Source organism: Anopheles maculipalpis, chromosome 3RL, assembly GCF_943734695.1.
Source record: "Anopheles maculipalpis chromosome 3RL, idAnoMacuDA_375_x, whole genome shotgun sequence".
Lineage (NCBI taxonomy): Eukaryota > Metazoa > Arthropoda > Insecta > Diptera > Culicidae > Anopheles > Anopheles maculipalpis.
The window spans coordinates 876296-896928 of NC_064872.1; the positions used below are offsets into that span (position 1 = coordinate 876296).

Consider the following 20633-nt stretch of genomic DNA (forward strand, 5'->3'; position numbering starts at 1 on the left):
GAACGGGAACAAAGCTCTCTTATGTCCCGAAATAGTTATAACAGCTGGCATCTAAAAAGCCTGACGATCACATTGCTTCACACCTTTTCGAGTCGTTGTTTCGATCAGTCAATCGTGTGCGACCTAAGCACCTCGTGATAGTCTAATGATGATCCGACCGATCGGTTCAATCGAGAGACACCGACCACTGGCGGTGGTCAATTTCGGTGCGTTTGTTTAAAAAATCTGCCGCCAAAACGATGGCGGCTTAAGTAGGGACATGATAAATAAGGCTTAATTACATTAGTCCCGTCGTGTCTCGCTTGTGTTGTGTTTGAAACTAGCCAGGAGAGGCCCACCCCAAAAAGAAATAAAAGAAACGTGACAACGAAGCGCGCATCACGCACCATCTCTGAGCTATCAATTTAACGCTTAGTGTTATTAATTTATTAAATCCCACGTTCTTTTCTTCCGTCCATTTTGCAGTTGCCTCACGGCAGAGTACCGCGCGGTGAACAGCTAGAAAGAAAAGAGCAAGCAGATAGAAAGAAACTTTCCAAGTTCGTCAATTTCTTGGCGGACGATCTCTCATCACCTTCGGGAGGGCTATTGGAAAGAAGACCCCCGGCCCGCTTCTGTCTCTGCAAACGTTTGCAAGCGATCGACAGATCATGCAGTGTGGCGTTGAAACCATGAACGATTGCGAGCGATCCCCCGGCCGCACTGGGCTGCGCGTCAACTTCACCGAGAAGGGCGAGGTCAAGGAGCGCCGCGAGAAGTTCCTCACAGCCAAGTACGGATCGCACCAGATGAGTCTGATCCGGAAGCGGCTAGCGGTGGAGATGTGGCTGTACGACGAGCTACAGAAACTGTTCGATCCTCCCGTAAGTCGCCGCCGCCGCCTCGGCTCGCATATTTCCACAACGACGGTTAATTAATACGTTTCACTTTTGTTCTTCTTTTCCGGTTCGCCTTTCACCCACTGCCGTATTCGCGTCTGGTCGAGCGCAGACAGAAGCAATCGACGTGGACATCGACGAGATTCTAGACATGGACACCGATGACATAAGAAGATCGCATTTGTTCGTAAGTATAAGGCCTCATCATGGATAGGTGTGTGTGCAAAGGTCCAAAAATAATTCTTCTTTTCATTGGAAAACGGGATCGTTCGCATCGCAGCTTCTGTGCTGAGCTCGCGAAGATTATATTTTTAAATCCCATATCGTAACAATCGGATTTTGTGCTACCGGTTAAAAACATTCATCGATCGTTGAAATGATGGGCGGGTAGTATCATCGGTGGTATAGAGATCGAAGAAAATCCCATAAAAAGTCGCTGATCGGGCGAGAAAAAAGTATGAGACATTCCTACTACGTCAACCTGTCTGTTTTTTTTGTGCTTGTAAAATCCGATTCAATGGTCAAAGTGCTGGGAGTTTTAAATTATTGATTTTTGTTTTTTTTTTTGTTTGTGTTAAAAATGGCTAGCACAAAGAGATACGGAACTTGGCAACAACTTCTGCCCACAATTAGAGTATATGGCAGTGTAAAAAAAGTGCTTGCTTTGAAGAGGCGGTTTTGATCGCTTCAGGAAGGTAGAGTAGATTTGATCCGAGTCTGTGCAAAATGGTTTCACATTAATAATATAAAACATCCACTATTGAATCATTGCCCCGATTTCATTCAGTATCAGTCAATATTAAGCAATTCGTGGGCATTCTCTAATGTCTGAGAGAGTGCGCCCGCAAAATATTGGCCCGCCATAAATTTCGACGAATATGGGCTTGTGAAGGCTGCCGCCTATCTTGAAACGTCTATCGTAACAGATTCACTAATTCAGTGAACTAATTAATTGCACAATCTCTTACCGTCCCAACCACAAACCAGACGTGCTGCGCTGCACCACCGTGCGGGCTCGGTTTTTTCGACTCATAATTAATTTACATATCCGTTTGCCTTTCTATCTTACAGAGTCTGCTTTCCGCATGCAAACGACCACCACAAGACATATCGGTAAGTTGTTTTCCTCGTTACTTTTCATTTGAACTGGACGGGTTCGCCTTACGATGTTTCGAGCGAAGTTTGCATTACTTTGTCCCTTCTAATTATCTAATCTTCTGTTGAAGCTACTTCTCGTGCCACTGCAATTTCCCATACTAATACCATACATGATCAATATTTCGTTCCAGAAATTCATTAGCGATCTTTTGGATAGGGCCAAAACTCTCTGAGCTGGACTGGTTATTTCAGTTTAATTGTAGCGTTTAAATTAATTTAATGTATTATCATTTAACGACGTCACAATACACCCTAACCAATGCTGTTGATGCTACCAAGGCACAAAACCGAGAGATTCTCTCCCATATCTGGAGTCCCATTGATCTGTTCCTGTGATTCCCCTCCGCGGAGAGCTGTTGGTCAGACCGATCTAAGCTTTACTAATGTGTGAGGGCTTTTTAGGCCTCACATCACCAGCAACTCCAACCTTTTTGGTTTTCCATATCGTATCGAAAGTGCGCAAAACAGTAAAAAAAAAATGCATGGAACAAGTATTTCGTTTTTACAGTAAAAAAAAACACAAACAAGTCGGCGACCGACATCACAATATGATGTAATACACAACACACTACAACAGCTGCACTAGCATCAATAGACTACGAAAGCAAACTTCAAAGCGCGCAGAAGCAAACGATAGGGCGATAGGGTATAGAGTGGGTGAAGAGAAAGATTTAATTTTTCTCCAAAGAATACTTTAAACAACAAGTAACACATAGAGGATGTAACCACGATGTACGGGAATGGGGGAGGCAAGGATGAATGCAAACAAATTCTGAAGGACAAGACAACACAAGAGAAAACCCAATCTAAAACTCTAAACTACAAAAAAAGGTCAAACAATAGGAGAAAATACGATCGTCCTATGATCGTTAATGTAATGTGAAGGAACAGAATACAAATTATGATGTAAGTTTAAAAGTAGCGAGAACGTAATCGTTTATTTTTTGTATTTGATTTAGATTTACATTCTAGCATTTAGTTCACTAAGGTTGTTAAGACAAAAAACACTTTTTTTATGGTAAGATTCTCACGCTCGAGTTTTAATCCTTCGAAGAACACAATACAAAAAGAAAACCGAAAGCATGTTCCGACACCTTTTAATGTTACACTGCCAGAATATTATCACAAGACCTTCCCGGAAGATGCATCACAAGTTGATGGAAATAACGAAATATCCAAGCGTCCTAATGGTTTGTTCTTGTACCAGTAACACTCACGCGAGTTTCTTAGTTTCATTCAAATGTGTACTATTTTACCAGAAAAGCTCTCAAAACACAGAACAGAACAGCATACACACACCCGCATACTCTCTTTGGCTTATACTAATTACTGCAACTACTAAAACTGATTGCTCAATCAACGATGAAACATGGAAGTATTACACTACGACAAGGATTGTAAAAATGTTGATAGAGACTACAAAAAAGATGTTCAGTTGAGAGTATATTGAGCAGAGATCACGTATTTGAGTAGTGAGGGTGGTAGCAAAAAAACAAAAAAGGAAAAAGATCGTAAAGACAGTGATAAACAGAGAGCATAGCAGGGAGACGAGCGCCAGCCAGAGTATTAGAATAGTGAAACCGAAAATATATTCCAAAACAAACAAACAAAAATCCGCAGGGGACACACATGCTTTTGAGTGATGCGTGTGATTAGCATTTGGAAGAAAAACAATATTCACAACTTGCACCACTGTGTCAGACATAGTGGCGGCATATTAGAGAGAGAGAGCGCCATGCGTGTAGCAAAATTGCACCTATAATACACTGGCAAAATTAGTGTTGATTTAGTTTGGATATTCTTACTGAAAACACTTACCTGTGGCAGATGTTTCATATCCTGTGTTTGCTCGCATTCATCATTATTCAACAGAAGCGGCATGTAGCAGTAGTAATACATAGTGAGCATACTCTCATCATCTTCATATCCTCATCATATCTTAAGCCAAGCATGTTTACTATACTATTTGTTCGCGTTCGGATGTTAAGCGTCGGGGACTGATCACGTATGGCTTTTTCTTATCGCAATCTTAAACTATACAGCAACAACTAAACAAAAAAACTTACAAATTACTCTCAAGTGTGTTGTTTCCTAGAATAATTTTCCTTTCCCCACGAAAAAAAGCACACACGCACTATGTAAAAGCTATGTGTTTGCCCAGTAGAAATGACTTTCCAGTCACGATCACACACAACAAACAAAAACCAAGGCCAGGATCAACAACAAACATCCTTAACATAAAGCAATCCTTCGTGTCCGCGCGAGTGTGTGTGTCTCGTCGTAATGAAGAAGATGGTAGTTGTGATTTTGTGAAACAGTGTAACTAAAGCGTAATAAAAGAGGAATTTAAAATGATGCTTCTATTTCATTCGTCGGCCAACCAATTCCGCAACCACGATATTCCGATCATACGCACTAAGCACGAAACATACAGGTTAGCCAATTTCATCTAAAGCTGCAGCTGAGGTAAACGAAAAGGTTGTGTAAAAAAAAGTATTTTCCAAAATCGTGGCAAATATAGTATAAAAATATAGGTTTAGGGGACGGGTGAGTACAATACCCGACGTTTGCAACCTTGAACCTAAAACCCGCTACAAGCCAACATGATCTTCCATGAATGTGTGCGATCTTGTGGGAACGACAGCCAATTTAGTTAGTTTAGGAAAGTCGGTGTGTTATTGTCCAACAGCAAAATACACATCCTAATCACTCACCTACACACTCCTAGATACGCTCGGTATGGACGAATCGCGCAGCTAAGGGCCACAGGACACGTAATAAACATTTACAAAAATGTGTTTGCTGCAGAGGACAGTTCGTTATTCTACATCCGAATTGAGAGGTCTACAGGACAATGAGAGAGCAACAATTTTTTTTTTACAATTTATTTGCTTTCTTCTTCCACCGTCTGCATTGCTTTAACCAAGCGGTTACTACTGGCAAAAGATATATTGCGTAGATGTTTTAAATAATTCATTTAACTACCAACTCGTTACTCGCTTATGATGACCACGACTATGGTCTCCTCTGGAACACCACTAGGCTTCCGGTACCCTTATGCATGATCTTTATAAGGAAAATTCAACGGCATGCGAATGCTTGCAGGCTTTTCCATATGTTATAGAACAAAGCAGGCGACTCTTATTACAATTCCTGTGGATGGCAGCTTAACAGTAGGCTTATAACAATGGTGGCAAATGATACGCCAGTGAAAGCATAAACCCCGCTTTAGTAGCTGTGTGTTTTACGTTTCCATCGTAATATCATGTGCCACCGTTGTTATAAGCGTCCTGTTCTTGTCGTATCGTCTGCCGCCTTTGAGCCGTCATCCACCGTAGTTGTAATAATTCTTCTACTTTGTTCTGTTACACATGAAAACCCCTGAACCTATTGTTTTTGCTTCTTTACCGACACGTCTCGATCAAAAACAACCTGGCTACCGTTGTAATCTATTTGCTACCGACCCTCCCTAACGCCTTAATTCCGAAGCGCTGATCCGTCCTCACTACGACTAGATTGTAGGAATGGTGTGGTTTGGCTCGACTGGTCACCGGCGAAGCTGTTACTAGCCAGCAGCTCATTCTCTATATTGGCCAGCACGTTCTGATACTCCGTTATCTGCAGCGCTTCCCATTCCGCCTTAAAAGCAGCCTTGGGATCTTGGGGCATTGCTACGGCGGCACCAGACATCTGGTCCTGCATCGATTGCGTTTGATCAGCCGCTACATAAAACCAGGAAAGGGACAATTAGGATTACCGGCAAACATGTTCCGCTTTGTCTAGACTTACCATTATTTTCACCCAGCACTAGCGTGTAGATACTTCTCAGACCGAAAACGTTCAGGAAGTACCACGATGCGGACGATACCCAGGCAGCATCAAGCGATGCTAGCTCAATGCCTCTCTGCAACATCGGCTTAAAGCGCAGCGTCAGTGGAAATGGAACCTTCGTCGTGACAAAGCCGGAAAACATCCAGTTAATCCATCCTCCAATAACAATCATGGGCAGCACGTTGATGAAATTGCCCTTCACCAGATCCGACAGCATCGCGGTCGAATTCGGGCTCGGTGGTGCCCGTTTCTGTGTCTTGAAGTAGCCCGTATCCTCGTTGTTGAAGTAGTGTCTACGCATTGCGAACGATTGCTGCGTTAGGTATTTGCCATTTTCGCGCAGTAGCCGGGCCCGGATCATCGCTTGACTGTCCTGAATCTGCGTGAGTTCTACCTTCTTCTGAGACGATATCAGGATCGAAAAGTAGTGCCGGATGATTCCTACCAGAAAGGTGATTACAACGATGGGCAGAAACACCCAGCCACGAATGTTCGGATCAATCAGCAGTTCGGCCATCGTTGCAGCAGCAGTAAAAGGCCCTTTTTATGCGCGATCTATGGTTTTCACTACACAGGGGGAAAATTTGGCGTGCGAAAACACAATTTCACACCAGCCTTCCTTTTGTAGATTGACAGAAGCAATCATCTGACAGCCGACGGTGTGTGTGTATGTTGGTCGATTCGTCGACAAATATCTTTCAAGCTCGATTTCACTCTTCCCTTGCCTATCTTCAACCGTTTCTTTCAACTATTCATCAACAACAAGAGCTTTTCCTCCGTAGCTTATACAAAATCTATTTATTGTGCATCTTCCGTGCTGCCTCCATTGCTTTTCTCAACGCGGTTCCGGTTTTCCATGAGAAAGTTCGCTAAATATTGCACGGGATCCTGAGGTCTTTCTTTGGCCAGCAGTTTCAATCCCTGCAGCAGGATCGGAGTTACCGTCTGGTCCAAATACTGCCTGGTGGGTAACGATTGCAGATTGTTTCCGGCTGGTTTTCGACCATTGTCTGCCGCAGAAGTCTTGGTGTCCCTCTCCATTGGAATTGTTTGATGTTTGGTGCGGATGATAAAATACGCCGAGAGAATCCTTTCCGAACGTTTTGGCCTTTCCGATTCGCTAGGGTTTGTTTACGCGATGCCAAAGTAGCGAACAGCGCTTGCAAAGACGAAAGATTTTGACAGACAGCCGAGACGATGTTTTGATATTGACAGTGGCGCGGCGACGTTTACTGCGATATCATCGAAAGTTATTGTAAACAATGCGTGAAAATACACACTGCCGTGCCGCTTTTCGGGAAAATCTGTAGCAGCACCATGCAATCTACCTCGGAAAAACCTGACGAAAACGTTTGTCTAGAAGTGGCACGATCCGCCGTCAAAGTATGTACCTTCGAAAATTCCTTTCTGCTAGCAGACTGGCCTATTTGTGTTTGTTGTTGTTTCTTTTGTTCCTTACAGAATGAAAGCAAAAGCGCCATTTCCTGCGAGTTTTGTGGTAAAACGTTTAAATTCAAGGCAACACTTCGCCAGCACGAACAAATCCACTACGGTATTAAGCAGCATGAGTGTGAGATGTGCCATCGTAGATTTTTGCACAAAAGCACCCTTAAGTGCCACCTTCGACTACACACCGGCGAGAAGCCGTACAAGTGTTCCTATTGTCCGAAAACATTCCGTGGCCAAACAGCGCTAAACTGCCACATCTTTCGTCACACGAACGAAGGAGCAAAATGTCCGGTTTGTCTGAAGGTGTTTGCTACGAGTTCGATAGTGAAGCAGCATCGAAAGCAGGTGCATACGAACGAACGGCTTAATGTGTGCAATCTGTGCGGCATGACCTACAAGCATCTGAAGAGTTTGAGACTACATTTGCGTAACCACCAGAAGCGAGTGTGTCCAGAGTGTGGTGTTGGATTTGATAGTGTGTACGCGATGCTAAAGCACCGAAAGTCGCACACGAAAGAAAAGCTACCGTACAAGTGTGAACACTGTGATCGAGCGTTTGAGGATCGATCGAAGCTTGCTTCACACGAGAACTTGAGGGGTCGGCGGTTTCAGTGCGAACTGTGCTGCCATAGTTTTAACAAACCAGACTACCTGACGAATCACCAGCGTCGTGTTCATTGGAAGGAAATGGGTCTCGATCGGCTAAAAGTGGCCCAACCACCGAATGGTTGGAACCGCAAAGGCATCCCAAAGCCGCAACGTTCAAAGAAAGCGATGAAAAGAGCTGAGCCAGAAGCTTATCTAGATGATTTTGCTATGGTTGATGACGATGGAAAGCAATCATCAATAAGTGATGAGAAATATTTGGAGGAAAGGAATGAAAGTGCAGCTGATGAATTGACGATAGTAAAGGTTCAGCCGGTGTCAGCAACAGTTACATGTCCTGTAAATGTGAACAGAAGAAATGAAGAATCTTCAGACGTAATGGTCCAGCGAGAAATGTCGCCTGATGAAACAATTTTTAAAAGTGAAGAAAAGGCTAACAATCCAGCTGACTCGTCAAGCGTAAAAGCTTTACATACTAGCGAGAAAGCAAACGAAGATTTTTGTTTGCCGTTATCATCTATCAACCCAAAGCCAAGACAAAGTTCAAAGGTGAGGTTCTCCTTTGTGCCAATATCAACCTTTCTTTTGACACTAAAATATTCTGTTTTGGTAATAGGAGTCGTTCATCTGTGAATTGTGCGGCAACTTGTACGCATCCGGCACAACACTTGCCGTGCATCGTGTTAAACAGCACGCCAGTGCCCGCTTTCAGTGTGACCAGTGCCACCGAACCTTCGGCTTTCGTTGCTTCCTTGAAAAACACATCCGAACGGAACACGAGAATGAACGTGTTTCGTGCAAATTGTGTGACAAGCAATTCAAGTACGCACAAGATTTAAAGGTGCACATGCGACATCACGACGATCCCAAGCCATTCAAGTGTGATCAATGCGCTTCCGCATTTCGGTTTCCCGGTGCTCTAAGGTCGCATCGAATTTTACACCAAAATGAGCTACCGTTCAAGTGTGATGTGTGTGGGAACGGGTTTCGATTTGAAAATAGTCTACGTGTTCATAAACGTTTACATAGTGGTGTGAAGCAATTTAGGTGTGATATTTGTGCCAGAGAATTCGCAACCAAAGCGCCTATGTTGCGGCACATGAAAGTGCACGAGAATGGTAAGGAAATGGCGTGCAGTGTTTGCGGCATGGTTTACTACAAAAAGGTTGATCTTGAAATACACCAAAGCAAAGAACACCCCAATCATGAGTCTATGGCGGGAAAGGTGAAACCAATCTATAGCTGTGAGCAGTGTGGAAAAGAGTTTACCAAGAAAAGTAATCTTAAAGCACATTCGTACACACACGAAGAAGTGTATCGATTTACTTGCAAGCTGTGTAGTCAATCGTTCAAACAGCACGCTGGTTTGCGAAACCACATGATAAATAATCACAAACAAACAAGCCAAGTTTCGACGGCAACGGCCGAGCTGATCGATCGAATCGAAAATGTGCAGCCAAATGTTTTAAATTAAATTTCACATCGTACAATGTACGCAACCACTTTTAAAGTACGCAGCGACGACAAAGCTTCAGTTTGACAGATGTCAGCGGAATGTAAACAAACCTGCTTTTGTGCAGCCGGACACATACGGTGAACTAACAACAACGCGGTGGCCGCATGTGTTGCACTAATAGAATCACAAAATGCCGAAAATATTCACTCCAACCAATCAGATCCGGCTCACGAATGTGGCCGTCGTGCGAATGAAGAAAGGTGGCAAGCGTTTCGAGATAGCGTGCTACAAAAACAAAGTGCTCTCATGGCGATCCGGCGCGGAGAAGGATCTGGACGAGGTGCTGCAAACGCTGGCGGTGTTCAACAACGTATCGAAAGGAGAGGTCGCCAAAAAGGAGGAACTGCAGAAAGCTTTCGGCAAGGATGATATCACTGAGATTTGTAAAGAAATCTTGGCCAAAGGTGAATTGCAGGTGTCGGAAAAGGAACGGCAGGATCAGCTCGATACAATGTTCAAGGAGATAGCCACAACCGTTGCGGACAAGTGTGTAAATCCGGAAACGAAGCGCCCGTATCCGGTATCGATCATAGAGAAATCGATGAAAGATGTCCACTACTCCATCAAACCACATCGTAACGCCAAACAGCAAGCGCTCGATGTGATTCGGCTGCTAAAGGACACCATTCCACTCGAACGAGCCAAGATGCGGCTGAAGATGGCACTGCCGGCAAAGGAAGCGAAACGCCTGAAGGAGAGAATAGCGAAGCTAAGCTCAACGGTGACGGAAGGGGAAGAGTGGGAAGGCGAACGGTTGATGCTGACGTGCCTCATCGATCCGGGCCACTTCCGAGAGATGGATGAAATAATTCGAACCGAAACGAAAGGTGCCGGCTCACTGGAAGTGTTGAACCTGAAGGAGATCAAAGAGGGCGAGGAAGTGTTGGAATGAATGGCTGGCTGGCATGCTACGATTGGATGTGTGTAATTCGTGTTATTTATTTTGTAATAAACACCCAACAACGATGGTAATAGCAGGTGTTTAGTCGCTATTTGGCGTAGTAGTAGAAGTAAAGTAGTGTTGCGGTATACTTCTAGTCGCATTTAATAATATACAGAGACGCATAAAAGTATGCGTTTAGTTAGCGTGCTTGGTGGTGTACGCAATACGTTAGTATCGCTAGTGTCAATTAGCCAATCACGTAAGCTTCTTGTCAGTGTCGGAATATTCGTGCAAAAGCTGTGTGTAGAGCCGGGTGAATACTCGCAGCTTCAGTGTGGCAGGTAAAACGTTCAGTATGGCGGTCTAGAAAGAAAAAGTGATTCTAGTGACATTGTTCTCGCGTTCGCGTTCGATCCCACTTAGAAAAAGCTTACCTGTATACCATGCGACCAATGGCCAGTGGTTTGGTCCACTTTTGCGATACAATACCCGGCGTACCGGATCATATCGCTCACTTTTACAAGCCGCACCGAGAGGGAGTTCTTCTTCCCATCCGCGGGGTGCAGATACTCGGTCATACTAGTATGTACGTATCCCGGTGACACGGTTTGACAATCGATCCCGTACGAGCTCACTTCTTCCCGCAGTGCCAAGGAAAAGCTGGTCATGTAAGCCTTCGTTGCGGCATAGACCGCCAGATAAGGGGTCGGAGCAAGCGATGATAGGGAGGAAATGTTTATGATAAGTCCACGCTTGCGTTTTTTCATCGCTGGAAGGGCAATGTTGCACATCAGCGTTGCTGCGCCCACATTAATATTGATAAGATCCCACAGCAGACGCTTTTCCATTCGATCCAGCTGGATAGGCTTTTCGTTGATAACGCCAACGTTGTTTATCAAGATACCGATATCTAGCGAGCGTAGTTCCTTTTCGAGCCTTTCATAGATTTGCTCTCCTTGTGAAAAATCCGCCACCAATACTCTCGTCTCCATCCCATGTTTGGTGGCAATTTCTTCGGCCACAAGTTTAAGCTTCGCTTCATTGCGAGCGATCAGCATCACCTTCATGCCCTGGCTAGCCAGATAGTGTGCGTAGCCTTTACCGATTCCATCCGAGCTGCCGGTAATTACTATAGCAACGATCGAACACACGGTTAATTACATGCAACACACGCACACTTGCATGTGCTTCGTGAGTAACGCGCTCATCCTCACTCACCTGCCCATGGTCCGTATTTTTTTGGCAACGAGTTTTGACCTCCAGCAAACAATTGGCTAATGCTTCGAATCAGTAGCAATATTGGTGTTCGCAGATTATCATACAACCAGCAGATTATGCTGTACACTCCGACCACTGTGGACAGCTGTAGTAGCAGTGGTGGTAACATGATGATACCTTCGTCGGCTACCATCCTACTTGCGATTCAAAACACAACTGATGGCGCATGATCCGCGACTCCGCCTGCTGCCGCCTGGCCATAATGACTGTGCAATGTTGACGCAACGGATCGACGGGCCCAAATGCCGTCGGACAAACGTACATCGGTTTCGTGCGCGTTGCACGAATCGTTGGCTTCGCTAATGATGACGCAGAAATCCGGTTTGAAAACGAGATTGAACTATAGAGTGCTCGTACGTTATCAGGTACTTGTTCTTCGCAGTGGATGTGCTTTGCTATAGATTAATGGGCAGTTAAAGAGGCCTGTTAGCGCTAGTGGTGGGAACTCCGGAGTGGAATAGTGGATCCACTCCGACTCCTACGTATAAAAACCGGAGAGTGCCGCGCATATATAATGTATGAAAGCGTCCCGTAACAAATGCCTTTTTTATTTTGTTATTCAAAATTCATATTGTAATGCTTTTTTTTACAATTTTCTATTTTAATCATCTTTCTCAACACCTCCGACCGCTTGGACTCGCAAACTCTTGTATATCGTCTTCATCACAAACAAGCCGACCCATTCCGGTACGAGCTTCAGCCCGGCGTACTGCAGCCCGTGCGTCCAGTAACCACAAGTGCGATCTGTTTTGCCGATTGTGAAACCTGCGTATCGTAGGTAATCATCCACCTGCACCAGATGCCTCGAGACTTGTCTCTCTTTATGCTCGGTTGCAACAAACGCTGTCATATTTGTGCGGACAAAACCGGGCAAAACTGTCTGTACCTGGACACTGAAAGGATGCAACTCTTCCCGCAGTGCCATTGAGAAATTACGGACGTAAACCTTAGATGCTGAATAAACCGTAAGATACGGAGCAGGAGCTGAAGCCGAAAGGGATGAGATGTTAACAATTAATCCTCTGCGACGCTGCTTCATTGATGGCACCAACATATGGCAAAGCAGCGTAACCGATGCTACATTCACGGTTAGGAGATCCCATACAGTTTTCCTGGGCAACTCATCAACGCACATGGCACGCTCGTATGACAACCCGACATTATTCACCAGAATACCAACATCCAGTGGCAGCAATTCCTGGGCAAGATGGTCGTACAGGGCTTCCTGCCTTTCGGTAAAGTCCGCAACGACAATTTTCGTTCTGATCGGGTACTTCCGGGTGAGTTCGGTAGCCACACGGTTTAATTTCTGCTCGTTTCTAGCAATCAGCACAATGTTCATGCGCTTTTGGGCGAGATAGTCCGCGTAGCCCTTCCCGATTCCGTCCGACGCACCGGTGATAACTGACACAAAAGTGGAGAACAGTGCTAGAATAAGGGTGTTACTAGAGCGGTTACCATGGCTACCTTAACTTACCAGCCCATTCTCCGTACTTTTCGGTAAACGTTTGTTTTGGTAGAAGAGTCTGCAGTAGGCCGTGCAGGAGAAGTGATACGGGCGTTCGGAGATTATCGTACAACCAGCAGATAGAACAGTAGGTTCCGATCAGAGCAAGCGCTAGACAAATAAGCAGCATCTTTGTTGTGCCTACTAGGATAGCTGTGGAACAACTAACCTTTACTGTGAGTAAAGTACTACTAATGCGGAGAATCGATAGCCGTCCATCATTATTAGATAAAGATCATCGCAACTGCCGCAACGATCGTACAAACAAACTGTCCGACACCCTTGATACTGCGTGGGAATTAAGTGTAATTATCTACCATGTATACTGCAGTGGCAATAATGAGGCAACCATCACAGCATCACGAACGTACTTATGTTTGACCTGCACCAGAATATAGGAAATCAATGCAGCACTGTTTAGTACACCGACACGCAAGTATGTATCCAGACACATAAAGTCTTATTTATTTATTAATTTACAATTGATTATGACGATAAAGTGCCGTATTGTCAACACCGGTTGTGTTGAAAAAAAATCGTATTGATAAGGCTTTTCCACCTTATTCTTTGCTTTATCCCGGGCATACTCGGTTAACATATAAAGTCTTATTTATTATTAAATTAACCCTTTATCGCATTTTTTTCTTGGTTTTAGCATAAAAATCGTCGCGCACCTTCTTGTTGATTAGTCCCAGGATGAACACACGCACCACCTCCGGCAGCAGATAAAGGACGGCAGTCTGCAATCCGTGTGACCAGTGGCCCGAGGTCATATCAACCTTCCCGATCGTACATCCCGCGTACGCCATGAAGCCATCAACGTCGACTAAATACTTTCGCATGCGTGGATCCTTCATGTCCTTCACCAGGAAGTCTGTCATGTTGGTGTGGACAAAGGATGGTCGCACGGTTTGTACCTCAACACCGAACGGACTCAGCTCATCCCGAAGTGCTACCGAGAAGCTAGTCATGTATGCTTTCGTCGCGGCATAAATGGAGAGACAAGGCGATGGCGATACCGAGGCAATCGAGGACACGTTCACGATGAGGCCACGCTTACGTTGTTTCATCGCCGGTACCAGCATCTGACACAGCAGTGTTGCAGCGGCCACGTTCACGTTGATCAGGTCCCAAACCACGGACGGTGATACTTCGTCCACGTACTTGGGTGTATCGTGCGATACGCCAACGTTGTTTACTGGTTTTAAATTCAAAACGAAGCAAATTTAAATGTAAACTACTCAGCAAACTGCTACTACTGCAGAAAGGGAACTTTGTGAGTGGTCTTACCTAGGATGCCAATATCGAGCGGAACGAGTGCCTTTTCGAGATGTGGATAGATCTCGGCACCCTTCGAGAAATCGGCTACAACGATTTTCGTTTCCACACCGTGCTTCGCTTTAATTTCGGCGGCCACCTTAGTCAGCTTGGCTTCGTTCCGTGCTACCAGCACGATTGCCATGCCTTGGCGGGCGAGATAATGTGCGTAACCCTTGCCAATGCCATCCGACGCACCGGTGATGACTGTTGGAAGAGTATGATTTACTGTAACCACTAAAACCGCTGATTTCTGATACTAACCGGCCCATTTCCCGTATCGTTTGGAGAGTTTCTGCCGGAAGATAAGTTGCTTAAGGCATCCCAGTACCAGCAGTACGGGAGCGCGAAGATTTTCGTACACCCAAATAGCACCGACGTACAGTCCAAGCCATCCAAGTAGCGTACAGAACATCTTGGCGACGCTGGTTATCACAGCCTACTACGAACTGAATTGTGAACTTACTCTTGCTGCTTTTCATTATATTTTTCTGCTCCTATCAGCAGCTGCCGATAAGCGGAAAACAGCTCTGACTGTGCATGTTGCAGCATATCGCGATAACAGGCGAAGAATATGGCATAATATCGATTAGAAAGGCTGACGGAATCAACCAAATCATGTTACATCAGACGAGTGAGCTAGAAAGGGAGGATTGTCACTTCGATGTGTATCGCAAATCATGCTGAATGTGCTTAACTCAACTAAAGATAAGAATATGAAAGAAAAAAGACGCACCTTGGATGATCTCGTCTATTTATGCTTTAAATAAAATCACTCCCCTCCCTCTCGATGAGATCATCAACGTGGAAGCTTACCAGGAGATCATGCACGAAGGAGGAGAACGGATCTGTAAAAAAACAAATTCCCCGAACGAGGATAACTTCCTACCGTAGAAACCGGTTTTTGATTTCCTGATACCAGGAGAGCATCCAAATCAGGAGGTAGCATGAATTCGTTACTAAGAGGCTTATAGGATGGATGGTATTGGTCAGTAGAACATTAAATATATTCGTTCTTTCTCTCTACTTTTGTCACCGAATGTCTCTTTCTGTCTATCGCATTAGTATTCTGACGAGATAAGTGTCATCGACAGTATTGGTGTGGCATATGATCATCAAATAATTTCGTTTCTTTCTCACTACAACAAATTTCGAAGGTCTCTTTCTGTCTGTCGCATTACCAGCTCAGTCCAGAGAGTACTATTTATGTTACCTCTTAATTTGGATGCTCTCTTAGTATCGAAAACCCAAAATCGGTCGGATTCCCTTGCAAAATACAAAAATCTCATCAGCCACGAAAGAAGAGATCGAATCCGAAACCGGTTTTTGATTTCTTGACACCAGGAGAGCATCCAAATCAGGAGGTAGCATGAATTCGTTACTAAGAGGCTTATGGGATGGATGGTATTGGTCAAAAGAACATTTAATATATTCGTTCTTTCTCTCTACTTTTGTCACCGAATGTCTCTTTCTGTCTATCGCATTAGTATTCTGACGAGATAAGTGTCATCGACAGTATTGGTGTGGCATATGATCATCAAATAATTTCGTTTCTTTCTCACTACAACAAATTTTGAATGTCTCTTTCTGTCTGTCGCATTACTAACTCAGTCCAGAGAGTACTATTCATGTTACCTCCTAATTTGGATGCTCTCCTAGTATCGAAAACCCAAAATCGGTCGGATTCCCTTGCAAAATACAAAAATCTCATCAGCCACGAAAGAAGAGATCGAATCCGAAACCGGTTTTTGATTTCTTGACACCAGGAGAGCATCCAAATCAGGAGGTAGCATGAATTCGTTACTAAGAGGCTTATGGGATGGATGGTATTGGTCAAAAGAACATTTAATATATTCGTTCTTTCTCTCTACTTTTGTCACCGAATGTCTCTTTCTGTCTATCGCATTAGTATTCTGACGAGATAAGTGTCATCGACAGTATTGGTGGGGCATATGATCATCAAATAATTTCGTTTCTTTCTCACTACAACAAATTTCGAATGTCTCTTTCTGTCTGTCGCATTACTAACTCAGTCCAGAGAGTACTATTCATGTTACCTCCTAATTTGGATGCTCTCTTAGTATCGAAAACCCAAAATCGGTCGGATTCCCTTGCAAAATACAAAAATCTCATCAGCCACGAAAGAAGAGATCGAATCCGAAACCGGTTTTTGATTTCTTGACACCAGGAGAGCATCCAAATCAGGAGGTAGCATGAATTCGTTACTAAGAGGCTTATGGGATGGATGGTATTGGTCAAAAGAACATTTAATATATTCGTTCTTTCTCTCTACTTTTGTCACCGAATGTCTCTTTCTGTCTATCGCATTAGTATTCTGACGAGATAAGTGTCATCGACAGTATTGGTGTGGCATATGATCATCAAATAATTTCGTTTCTTTCTCACTACAACAAATTTTGAATGTCTCTTTCTGTCTGTCGCATTACTAACTCAGTCCAGAGAGTACTATTCATGTTACCTCCTAATTTGGATGCTCTCCTAGTATCGAAAACCCAAAATCGGTCGGATTCCCTTGCAAAATACAAAAATCTCATCAGCCACGAAAGAAGAGATCGAATCCGAAACCGGTTTTTGATTTCTTGACACCAGGAGAGCATCCAAATCAGGAGGTAGCATGAATTCGTTACTAAGAGGCTTATGGGATGGATGGTATTGGTCAAAAGAACATTTAATATATTCGTTCTTTCTCTCTACTTTTGTCACCGAATGTCTCTTTCTGTCTATCGCATTAGTATTCTGACGAGATAAGTGTCATCGACAGTATTGGTGTGGCATATGATCATCAAATAATTTCGTTTCTTTCTCACTACAACAAATTTTGAATGTCTCTTTCTGTCTGTCGCATTACTAACTCAGTCCAGAGAGTACTATTCATGTTACCTCCTAATTTGGATGCTCTCCTAGTATCGAAAACCCAAAATCGGTCGGATTCCCTTGCAAAATACAAAAATCTCATCAGCCACGAAAGAAGAGATCGAATCCGAAACCGGTTTTTGATTTCTTGATACCAGGAGAGCATCCAAATCAGGAGGCAGCATGGATTATCAGCTATCATATACAGCTGTCCTTTTTTCACATGTATAATTTCTTTTTAACTAATGGATGCCTCCTACGAGAGATAGTGAAAGTGTGTGAGATAATACAGGGTTTGCCTCTATATAATCAACAGGCACGCCGATGTTGTGGTTTGTTTAGATTTATTTCGATACAATCTACAAGACGTGATCGGACATTGAAGTGATCGGCTGTTTATAGAAAAACGATTAACTCTATAATTATTCCAAACAAAATAAAAACAGAGTTCGAGCGATGAAACAACTCTCAAATTTAATTAATAATCCATCTGAATAATAATATCCCAGCAAACTTGTTAATTATATCCTCGCCAACCCTGTATTGAGAATATGGTCGTTTCTTTCTCCCTAACGTCCCCATCGACTATCTCTTTCTAGCTACTAATTGGTTATAAGGATCACCTGTATGTTCGATAGTGTTGGTGTGCTGGATATTACAGGGTTTGCCTGAACAGAACGAACAACTACGTCGAATATATTTGTTTGTTAAGACATTTTTTTTGTTCAATCTGAGAGATTTTAAAGTGTTCGGATACTTTTGCAGAATTTGCGTGATTCTTAAATAATTCCAAACAAGCTATCGCTAACATGCGAGTGATTTATCATCTCCCACATTAAATTAATAAGAAACTTGAATAACTAATATTTCGTCGAGTATGTTCATTATATCCTCGAAACCCTGTGTTAAAAATATAACCACTTCTTTCTCTCCACTATCACTGCTGGGTCTCTCTTTCAGACATGTCGCAGTAGTATCCATATCAGATTAGTCAGAGTCATGTTACCTCCTAATTTGGATGCTCTCCTGGTGTCAAACACCTAGTACCAAGCGTATGGGCAAAATGCGTGTTCGAGACAGACACGACTCAAAGACGCAGCCAACGGTATGCCGCACGCCAGGATCGGACCAAAACTGAGCGAGTTTTCCCTCCACCTCCACCCAGTTATTGCGGAAAACAACAGCATTCCCGTGGAAAATCGGCAAAAACTCGCTCAGCTTTGGTCCGATCCTGGCTTCCGACATACCATTGGATGCGTCTTGAAGCCGCGCATCTTTTTGCCAAACACCCCAACCCGATCCCTCTATCCCTTGCCTAATTATTCTACAAAAAGGGGGCTCCATTCCTCCCTTCCACCTCAGCAAATCAAATAAAAAAGCAGTACATCACAGCATCTCTCGAGTTGGGTTTTTTTCTGCCTAACTTCTAACTCGAGTTGGTTTTTTACCTGCTAAAATTTGAAAAAAATTTAGAAATTACGATTTTTTATCATATTTTCATCATTTCGTTGTAGTTAAAATCTTTATTAAAGACAGTGTGTTTGTTCTTTTGTTTGCTTGTTTGTTTCGTTCCTGTTCCGTCACTTCTTACGCACTAAAGGCAGGAGGATTTGTGCGTGTTTGAAGTAATAATAATTATTATAATCGTCTAACGAAACTAGTTAGTATTATTAGGGTGTGCTGATGAGGATTTTTCATGTTGTTAGGAATTCTACAGTGCTCAGTCATTCTATGCTCAGTCATTTTCATACACTGAAACGTTTTAAGCTGCACCACTGCACGATGGGGATATCCGAATTATCCCCAAGGCATGCTAGAAGAGCGAGCTTGATGGATTCAAAGGAAACGAGCAAGCATAAAAATAGATTGTTGGATGGCAAACGGGGCAGGAGTGGAACTGGGAAATTGGGTGGGAGCACGATGATCGACACGAAAAACTCGTGCAAATCACTCTCTCTTTCTCTCTCGCTTAACTCTAGCTATCAATGCTTAATCTTAGTGGGCGGCTGTGCTGTTTCGTACGTGTGTGCATTTGTGTTAGTGTGTGTGTGTTTGTGTGATTTGTAGTCCTCGTCGTTGGGCTTTCGTTAAAATGTTATAAGCTTACTTAAATTTCTAATTGCAGTCACAGACGATCTTGAATCGTAGCAGCTAACGAAATGAGTAAACCACCGCAAATCCAAGTAGGCAGAGCGCGCATGGATAGAGTCATAAATAAGGAATGTTAGATGACAGCGGCAGACATAAGAGCGGTTCAGTTCAGTCAAGGATAAATTCTACATGGTGACGCCCACCGCACCTCGACGCTCGGAGGCCGTCCGCTCCATCTGCTGATGTTGGTGTATCATGCGCTGCTTCTTAAACTCGCGCTGCAGCAGATATACGAGTGCACCGATCAGTATCACAGCCAGGCAGGCGGATATAAGCAGACCCGTAGCATCGAACGCTCCACCACCGGCAGTTGACGATCCGCCCGAAGATCGCCGCTGAGAGTTGGCACCGATCGCAACACGGCGACCAGTCCCATCAGTTCCTTCGCCCATTGCCCCAAGCGCATCGTTCTCCGCCGACAGATCCTGTCCGTACTCGTCCAACTCATCGATCAGTCCGGCTCCTTCGTCCGGTTCGGTCCTCTGTTCGTTGAGGAGTCGTGCGTAGTTACTCGCACTTTTCGACGACTTATCCTCACTCTTCTCCACACTACTGCTGCCGGTGGATGCTTTCTTTTGACTGTCTGCCTCAACTGCCGGGAGTTCTCGCACTTCCGCAGGAACACCCGTATCATCCTCTTCCTGTGGCTGCTGCTGTTCCACGCCATTGTGCGGTGGTTCGTCATCTTCCGTGCCTTTCAGCACCAAACTGCTTTTGTCCACCATGTTGAACTGTCGAACACGTGCATTACGCCCAGTTGCTGGCCACCATTCGGAGGTGGGTACGGGAGCGGCACCACCCTTCCCGGGTAGTGCCAAACGAGCACGGACGGTAAGGGTGTCGGGCTGGAAGGTACAAACAACCACGAACCTGCGCGTACTGTGCGTCAAAATACCTAGATTCTCCTGCACGGTGATGTACGTCTCGACGGTAAGATCTCGTGTGCTAACCTTGCTGCCACACTTGTCATGATCGATGCGCATCGTGTACGATTCCTGCGGGCTGGATACGTCTCCCTGGATGCCGCAGTTGCCATTTTCCGCTGCAATACGACCACCGAAGTATGGTCCCGTTTCAACCTCAATTTCGGAAGCATCGGGCAGGCACTGAGTCGCATGGGCCGAAACTAAAACAAAAACATAATTTAGAAGGTTAAGTTAGTTTGTGAATGGGACTTATGCTTAA

At 44.2% G+C, this 20633-nt stretch overlaps 10 protein-coding genes across 10 annotated transcripts in view; 4 read left to right on the forward strand and 6 right to left on the reverse strand.

Annotated features, from left to right (window-relative positions):
- LOC126563743 (uncharacterized) overlaps nucleotides 1-20633 on the forward strand; it is a 173475-nt gene that overhangs the window by 75100 nt on the left and 77742 nt on the right. The window lies entirely within an intron of this gene.
- Nucleotides 649-2333, forward strand: LOC126565627 (protein phosphatase 1 regulatory subunit 14B). Its single transcript, XM_050222824.1, has 4 exons — nucleotides 649-863; nucleotides 991-1065; nucleotides 1950-1991; nucleotides 2168-2333. Exons 1-4 carry the CDS (start codon nucleotides 651-653, stop codon nucleotides 2207-2209), a joined length of 372 nt encoding a protein of 123 aa, XP_050078781.1. The 5' UTR covers nucleotides 649-650; the 3' UTR covers nucleotides 2210-2333.
- Nucleotides 5487-6384, reverse strand: LOC126565898 (ER membrane protein complex subunit 3). Its single transcript, XM_050223108.1, has 2 exons — nucleotides 5826-6384; nucleotides 5487-5758 (listed from the first exon to the last, which is right to left on the reverse strand). Exons 1-2 carry the CDS (start codon nucleotides 6382-6384, stop codon nucleotides 5514-5516), a joined length of 804 nt encoding a protein of 267 aa, XP_050079065.1. The 3' UTR covers nucleotides 5487-5513.
- LOC126565715 (protein dpy-30 homolog) lies at nucleotides 6637-6917 on the reverse strand. The gene has a single exon (XM_050222919.1). It carries the CDS (start codon nucleotides 6906-6908, stop codon nucleotides 6666-6668), a length of 243 nt encoding a protein of 80 aa, XP_050078876.1. The 5' UTR covers nucleotides 6909-6917; the 3' UTR covers nucleotides 6637-6665.
- Nucleotides 7185-9396, forward strand: LOC126565980 (zinc finger protein 845-like). The gene is made up of 3 exons (XM_050223181.1): nucleotides 7185-7250; nucleotides 7329-8471; nucleotides 8539-9396. The coding sequence occupies exons 1-3, from the start codon at nucleotides 7185-7187 to the stop codon at nucleotides 9394-9396; spliced, it is 2067 nt and encodes a 688-aa protein (XP_050079138.1).
- On the forward strand, nucleotides 9560-10336 carry LOC126565271 (ribosome maturation protein SBDS). The gene has a single exon (XM_050222435.1). It carries the CDS (start codon nucleotides 9569-9571, stop codon nucleotides 10328-10330), a length of 762 nt encoding a protein of 253 aa, XP_050078392.1. The 5' UTR covers nucleotides 9560-9568; the 3' UTR covers nucleotides 10331-10336.
- Nucleotides 10566-11484, reverse strand: LOC126565195 (inactive hydroxysteroid dehydrogenase-like protein 1). The gene is given in 2 exon segments (XM_050222345.1): nucleotides 10566-10684; nucleotides 10756-11484. Coding segments are annotated over 2 exon segments (837 nt in total). The 3' UTR covers nucleotides 10566-10576.
- Nucleotides 12201-13236, reverse strand: LOC126565060 (inactive hydroxysteroid dehydrogenase-like protein 1). The gene is made up of 2 exons (XM_050222199.1): nucleotides 13077-13236; nucleotides 12201-13003 (listed from the first exon to the last, which is right to left on the reverse strand). Exons 1-2 carry the CDS (start codon nucleotides 13234-13236, stop codon nucleotides 12201-12203), a joined length of 963 nt encoding a protein of 320 aa, XP_050078156.1.
- LOC126565891 (inactive hydroxysteroid dehydrogenase-like protein 1) lies at nucleotides 13736-14861 on the reverse strand. The gene is made up of 3 exons (XM_050223101.1): nucleotides 14688-14861; nucleotides 14397-14630; nucleotides 13736-14304 (listed from the first exon to the last, which is right to left on the reverse strand). The coding sequence occupies exons 1-3, from the start codon at nucleotides 14836-14838 to the stop codon at nucleotides 13736-13738; spliced, it is 954 nt and encodes a 317-aa protein (XP_050079058.1). The 5' UTR covers nucleotides 14839-14861.
- LOC126563961 (uncharacterized) overlaps nucleotides 19553-20633 on the reverse strand; it is a 31877-nt gene continuing 30796 nt past the window's right edge. The window contains exon 9 of the mRNA XM_050220830.1: nucleotides 19553-20574. Coding sequence (XP_050076787.1) covers nucleotides 19574-20574 — 1001 coding nt within the window. The 3' untranslated portion in view covers nucleotides 19553-19573. The remainder of the gene's footprint in view (nucleotides 20575-20633) is intronic.

Bases quoted from the DNA above. Each gene is read 5' to 3' on its own strand.
- LOC126565715 (XM_050222919.1), bottom strand. From the start codon at position 6,908: ATGGAGAGGGACACCAAGACTTCTGCGGCAGACAATGGTCGAAAACCA.
- LOC126565891 (XM_050223101.1), bottom strand. From the start codon at position 14,838: ATGTTCTGTACGCTACTTGGATGGCTTGGACTGTACGTCGGTGCTATT. The intron at 14,631-14,687 runs GTTAGTATCAGA...CTCTTCCAACAG, and splicing joins ACGATACGGGAAATGGGCCG to TCATCACCGGTGCGTCGGAT. The intron at 14,305-14,396 runs GTAAGACCACTC...ATTTAAAACCAG, and splicing joins GCTCGATATTGGCATCCTAG to TAAACAACGTTGGCGTATCG.
- LOC126565271 (XM_050222435.1), top strand. From the start codon at position 9,569: ATGCCGAAAATATTCACTCCAACCAATCAGATCCGGCTCACGAATGTG.
- LOC126565898 (XM_050223108.1), bottom strand. From the start codon at position 6,384: ATGGCCGAACTGCTGATTGATCCGAACATTCGTGGCTGGGTGTTTCTG. The intron at 5,759-5,825 runs GTAAGTCTAGAC...GGTTTTATGTAG, and splicing joins AGTGCTGGGTGAAAATAATG to CGGCTGATCAAACGCAATCG.
- LOC126565980 (XM_050223181.1), top strand. From the start codon at position 7,185: ATGCAATCTACCTCGGAAAAACCTGACGAAAACGTTTGTCTAGAAGTG. The intron at 7,251-7,328 runs GTATGTACCTTC...TGTTCCTTACAG, and splicing joins TGGCACGATCCGCCGTCAAA to AATGAAAGCAAAAGCGCCAT. The intron at 8,472-8,538 runs GTGAGGTTCTCC...TTTTGGTAATAG, and splicing joins AGCCAAGACAAAGTTCAAAG to GAGTCGTTCATCTGTGAATT.
- LOC126565060 (XM_050222199.1), bottom strand. From the start codon at position 13,236: ATGCTGCTTATTTGTCTAGCGCTTGCTCTGATCGGAACCTACTGTTCT. The intron at 13,004-13,076 runs GTAAGTTAAGGT...CTTTTGTGTCAG, and splicing joins AAAGTACGGAGAATGGGCTG to TTATCACCGGTGCGTCGGAC.
- LOC126565627 (XM_050222824.1), top strand. From the start codon at position 651: ATGCAGTGTGGCGTTGAAACCATGAACGATTGCGAGCGATCCCCCGGC. The intron at 864-990 runs GTAAGTCGCCGC...GGTCGAGCGCAG, and splicing joins AGAAACTGTTCGATCCTCCC to ACAGAAGCAATCGACGTGGA. The intron at 1,066-1,949 runs GTAAGTATAAGG...TCTATCTTACAG, and splicing joins TAAGAAGATCGCATTTGTTC to AGTCTGCTTTCCGCATGCAA.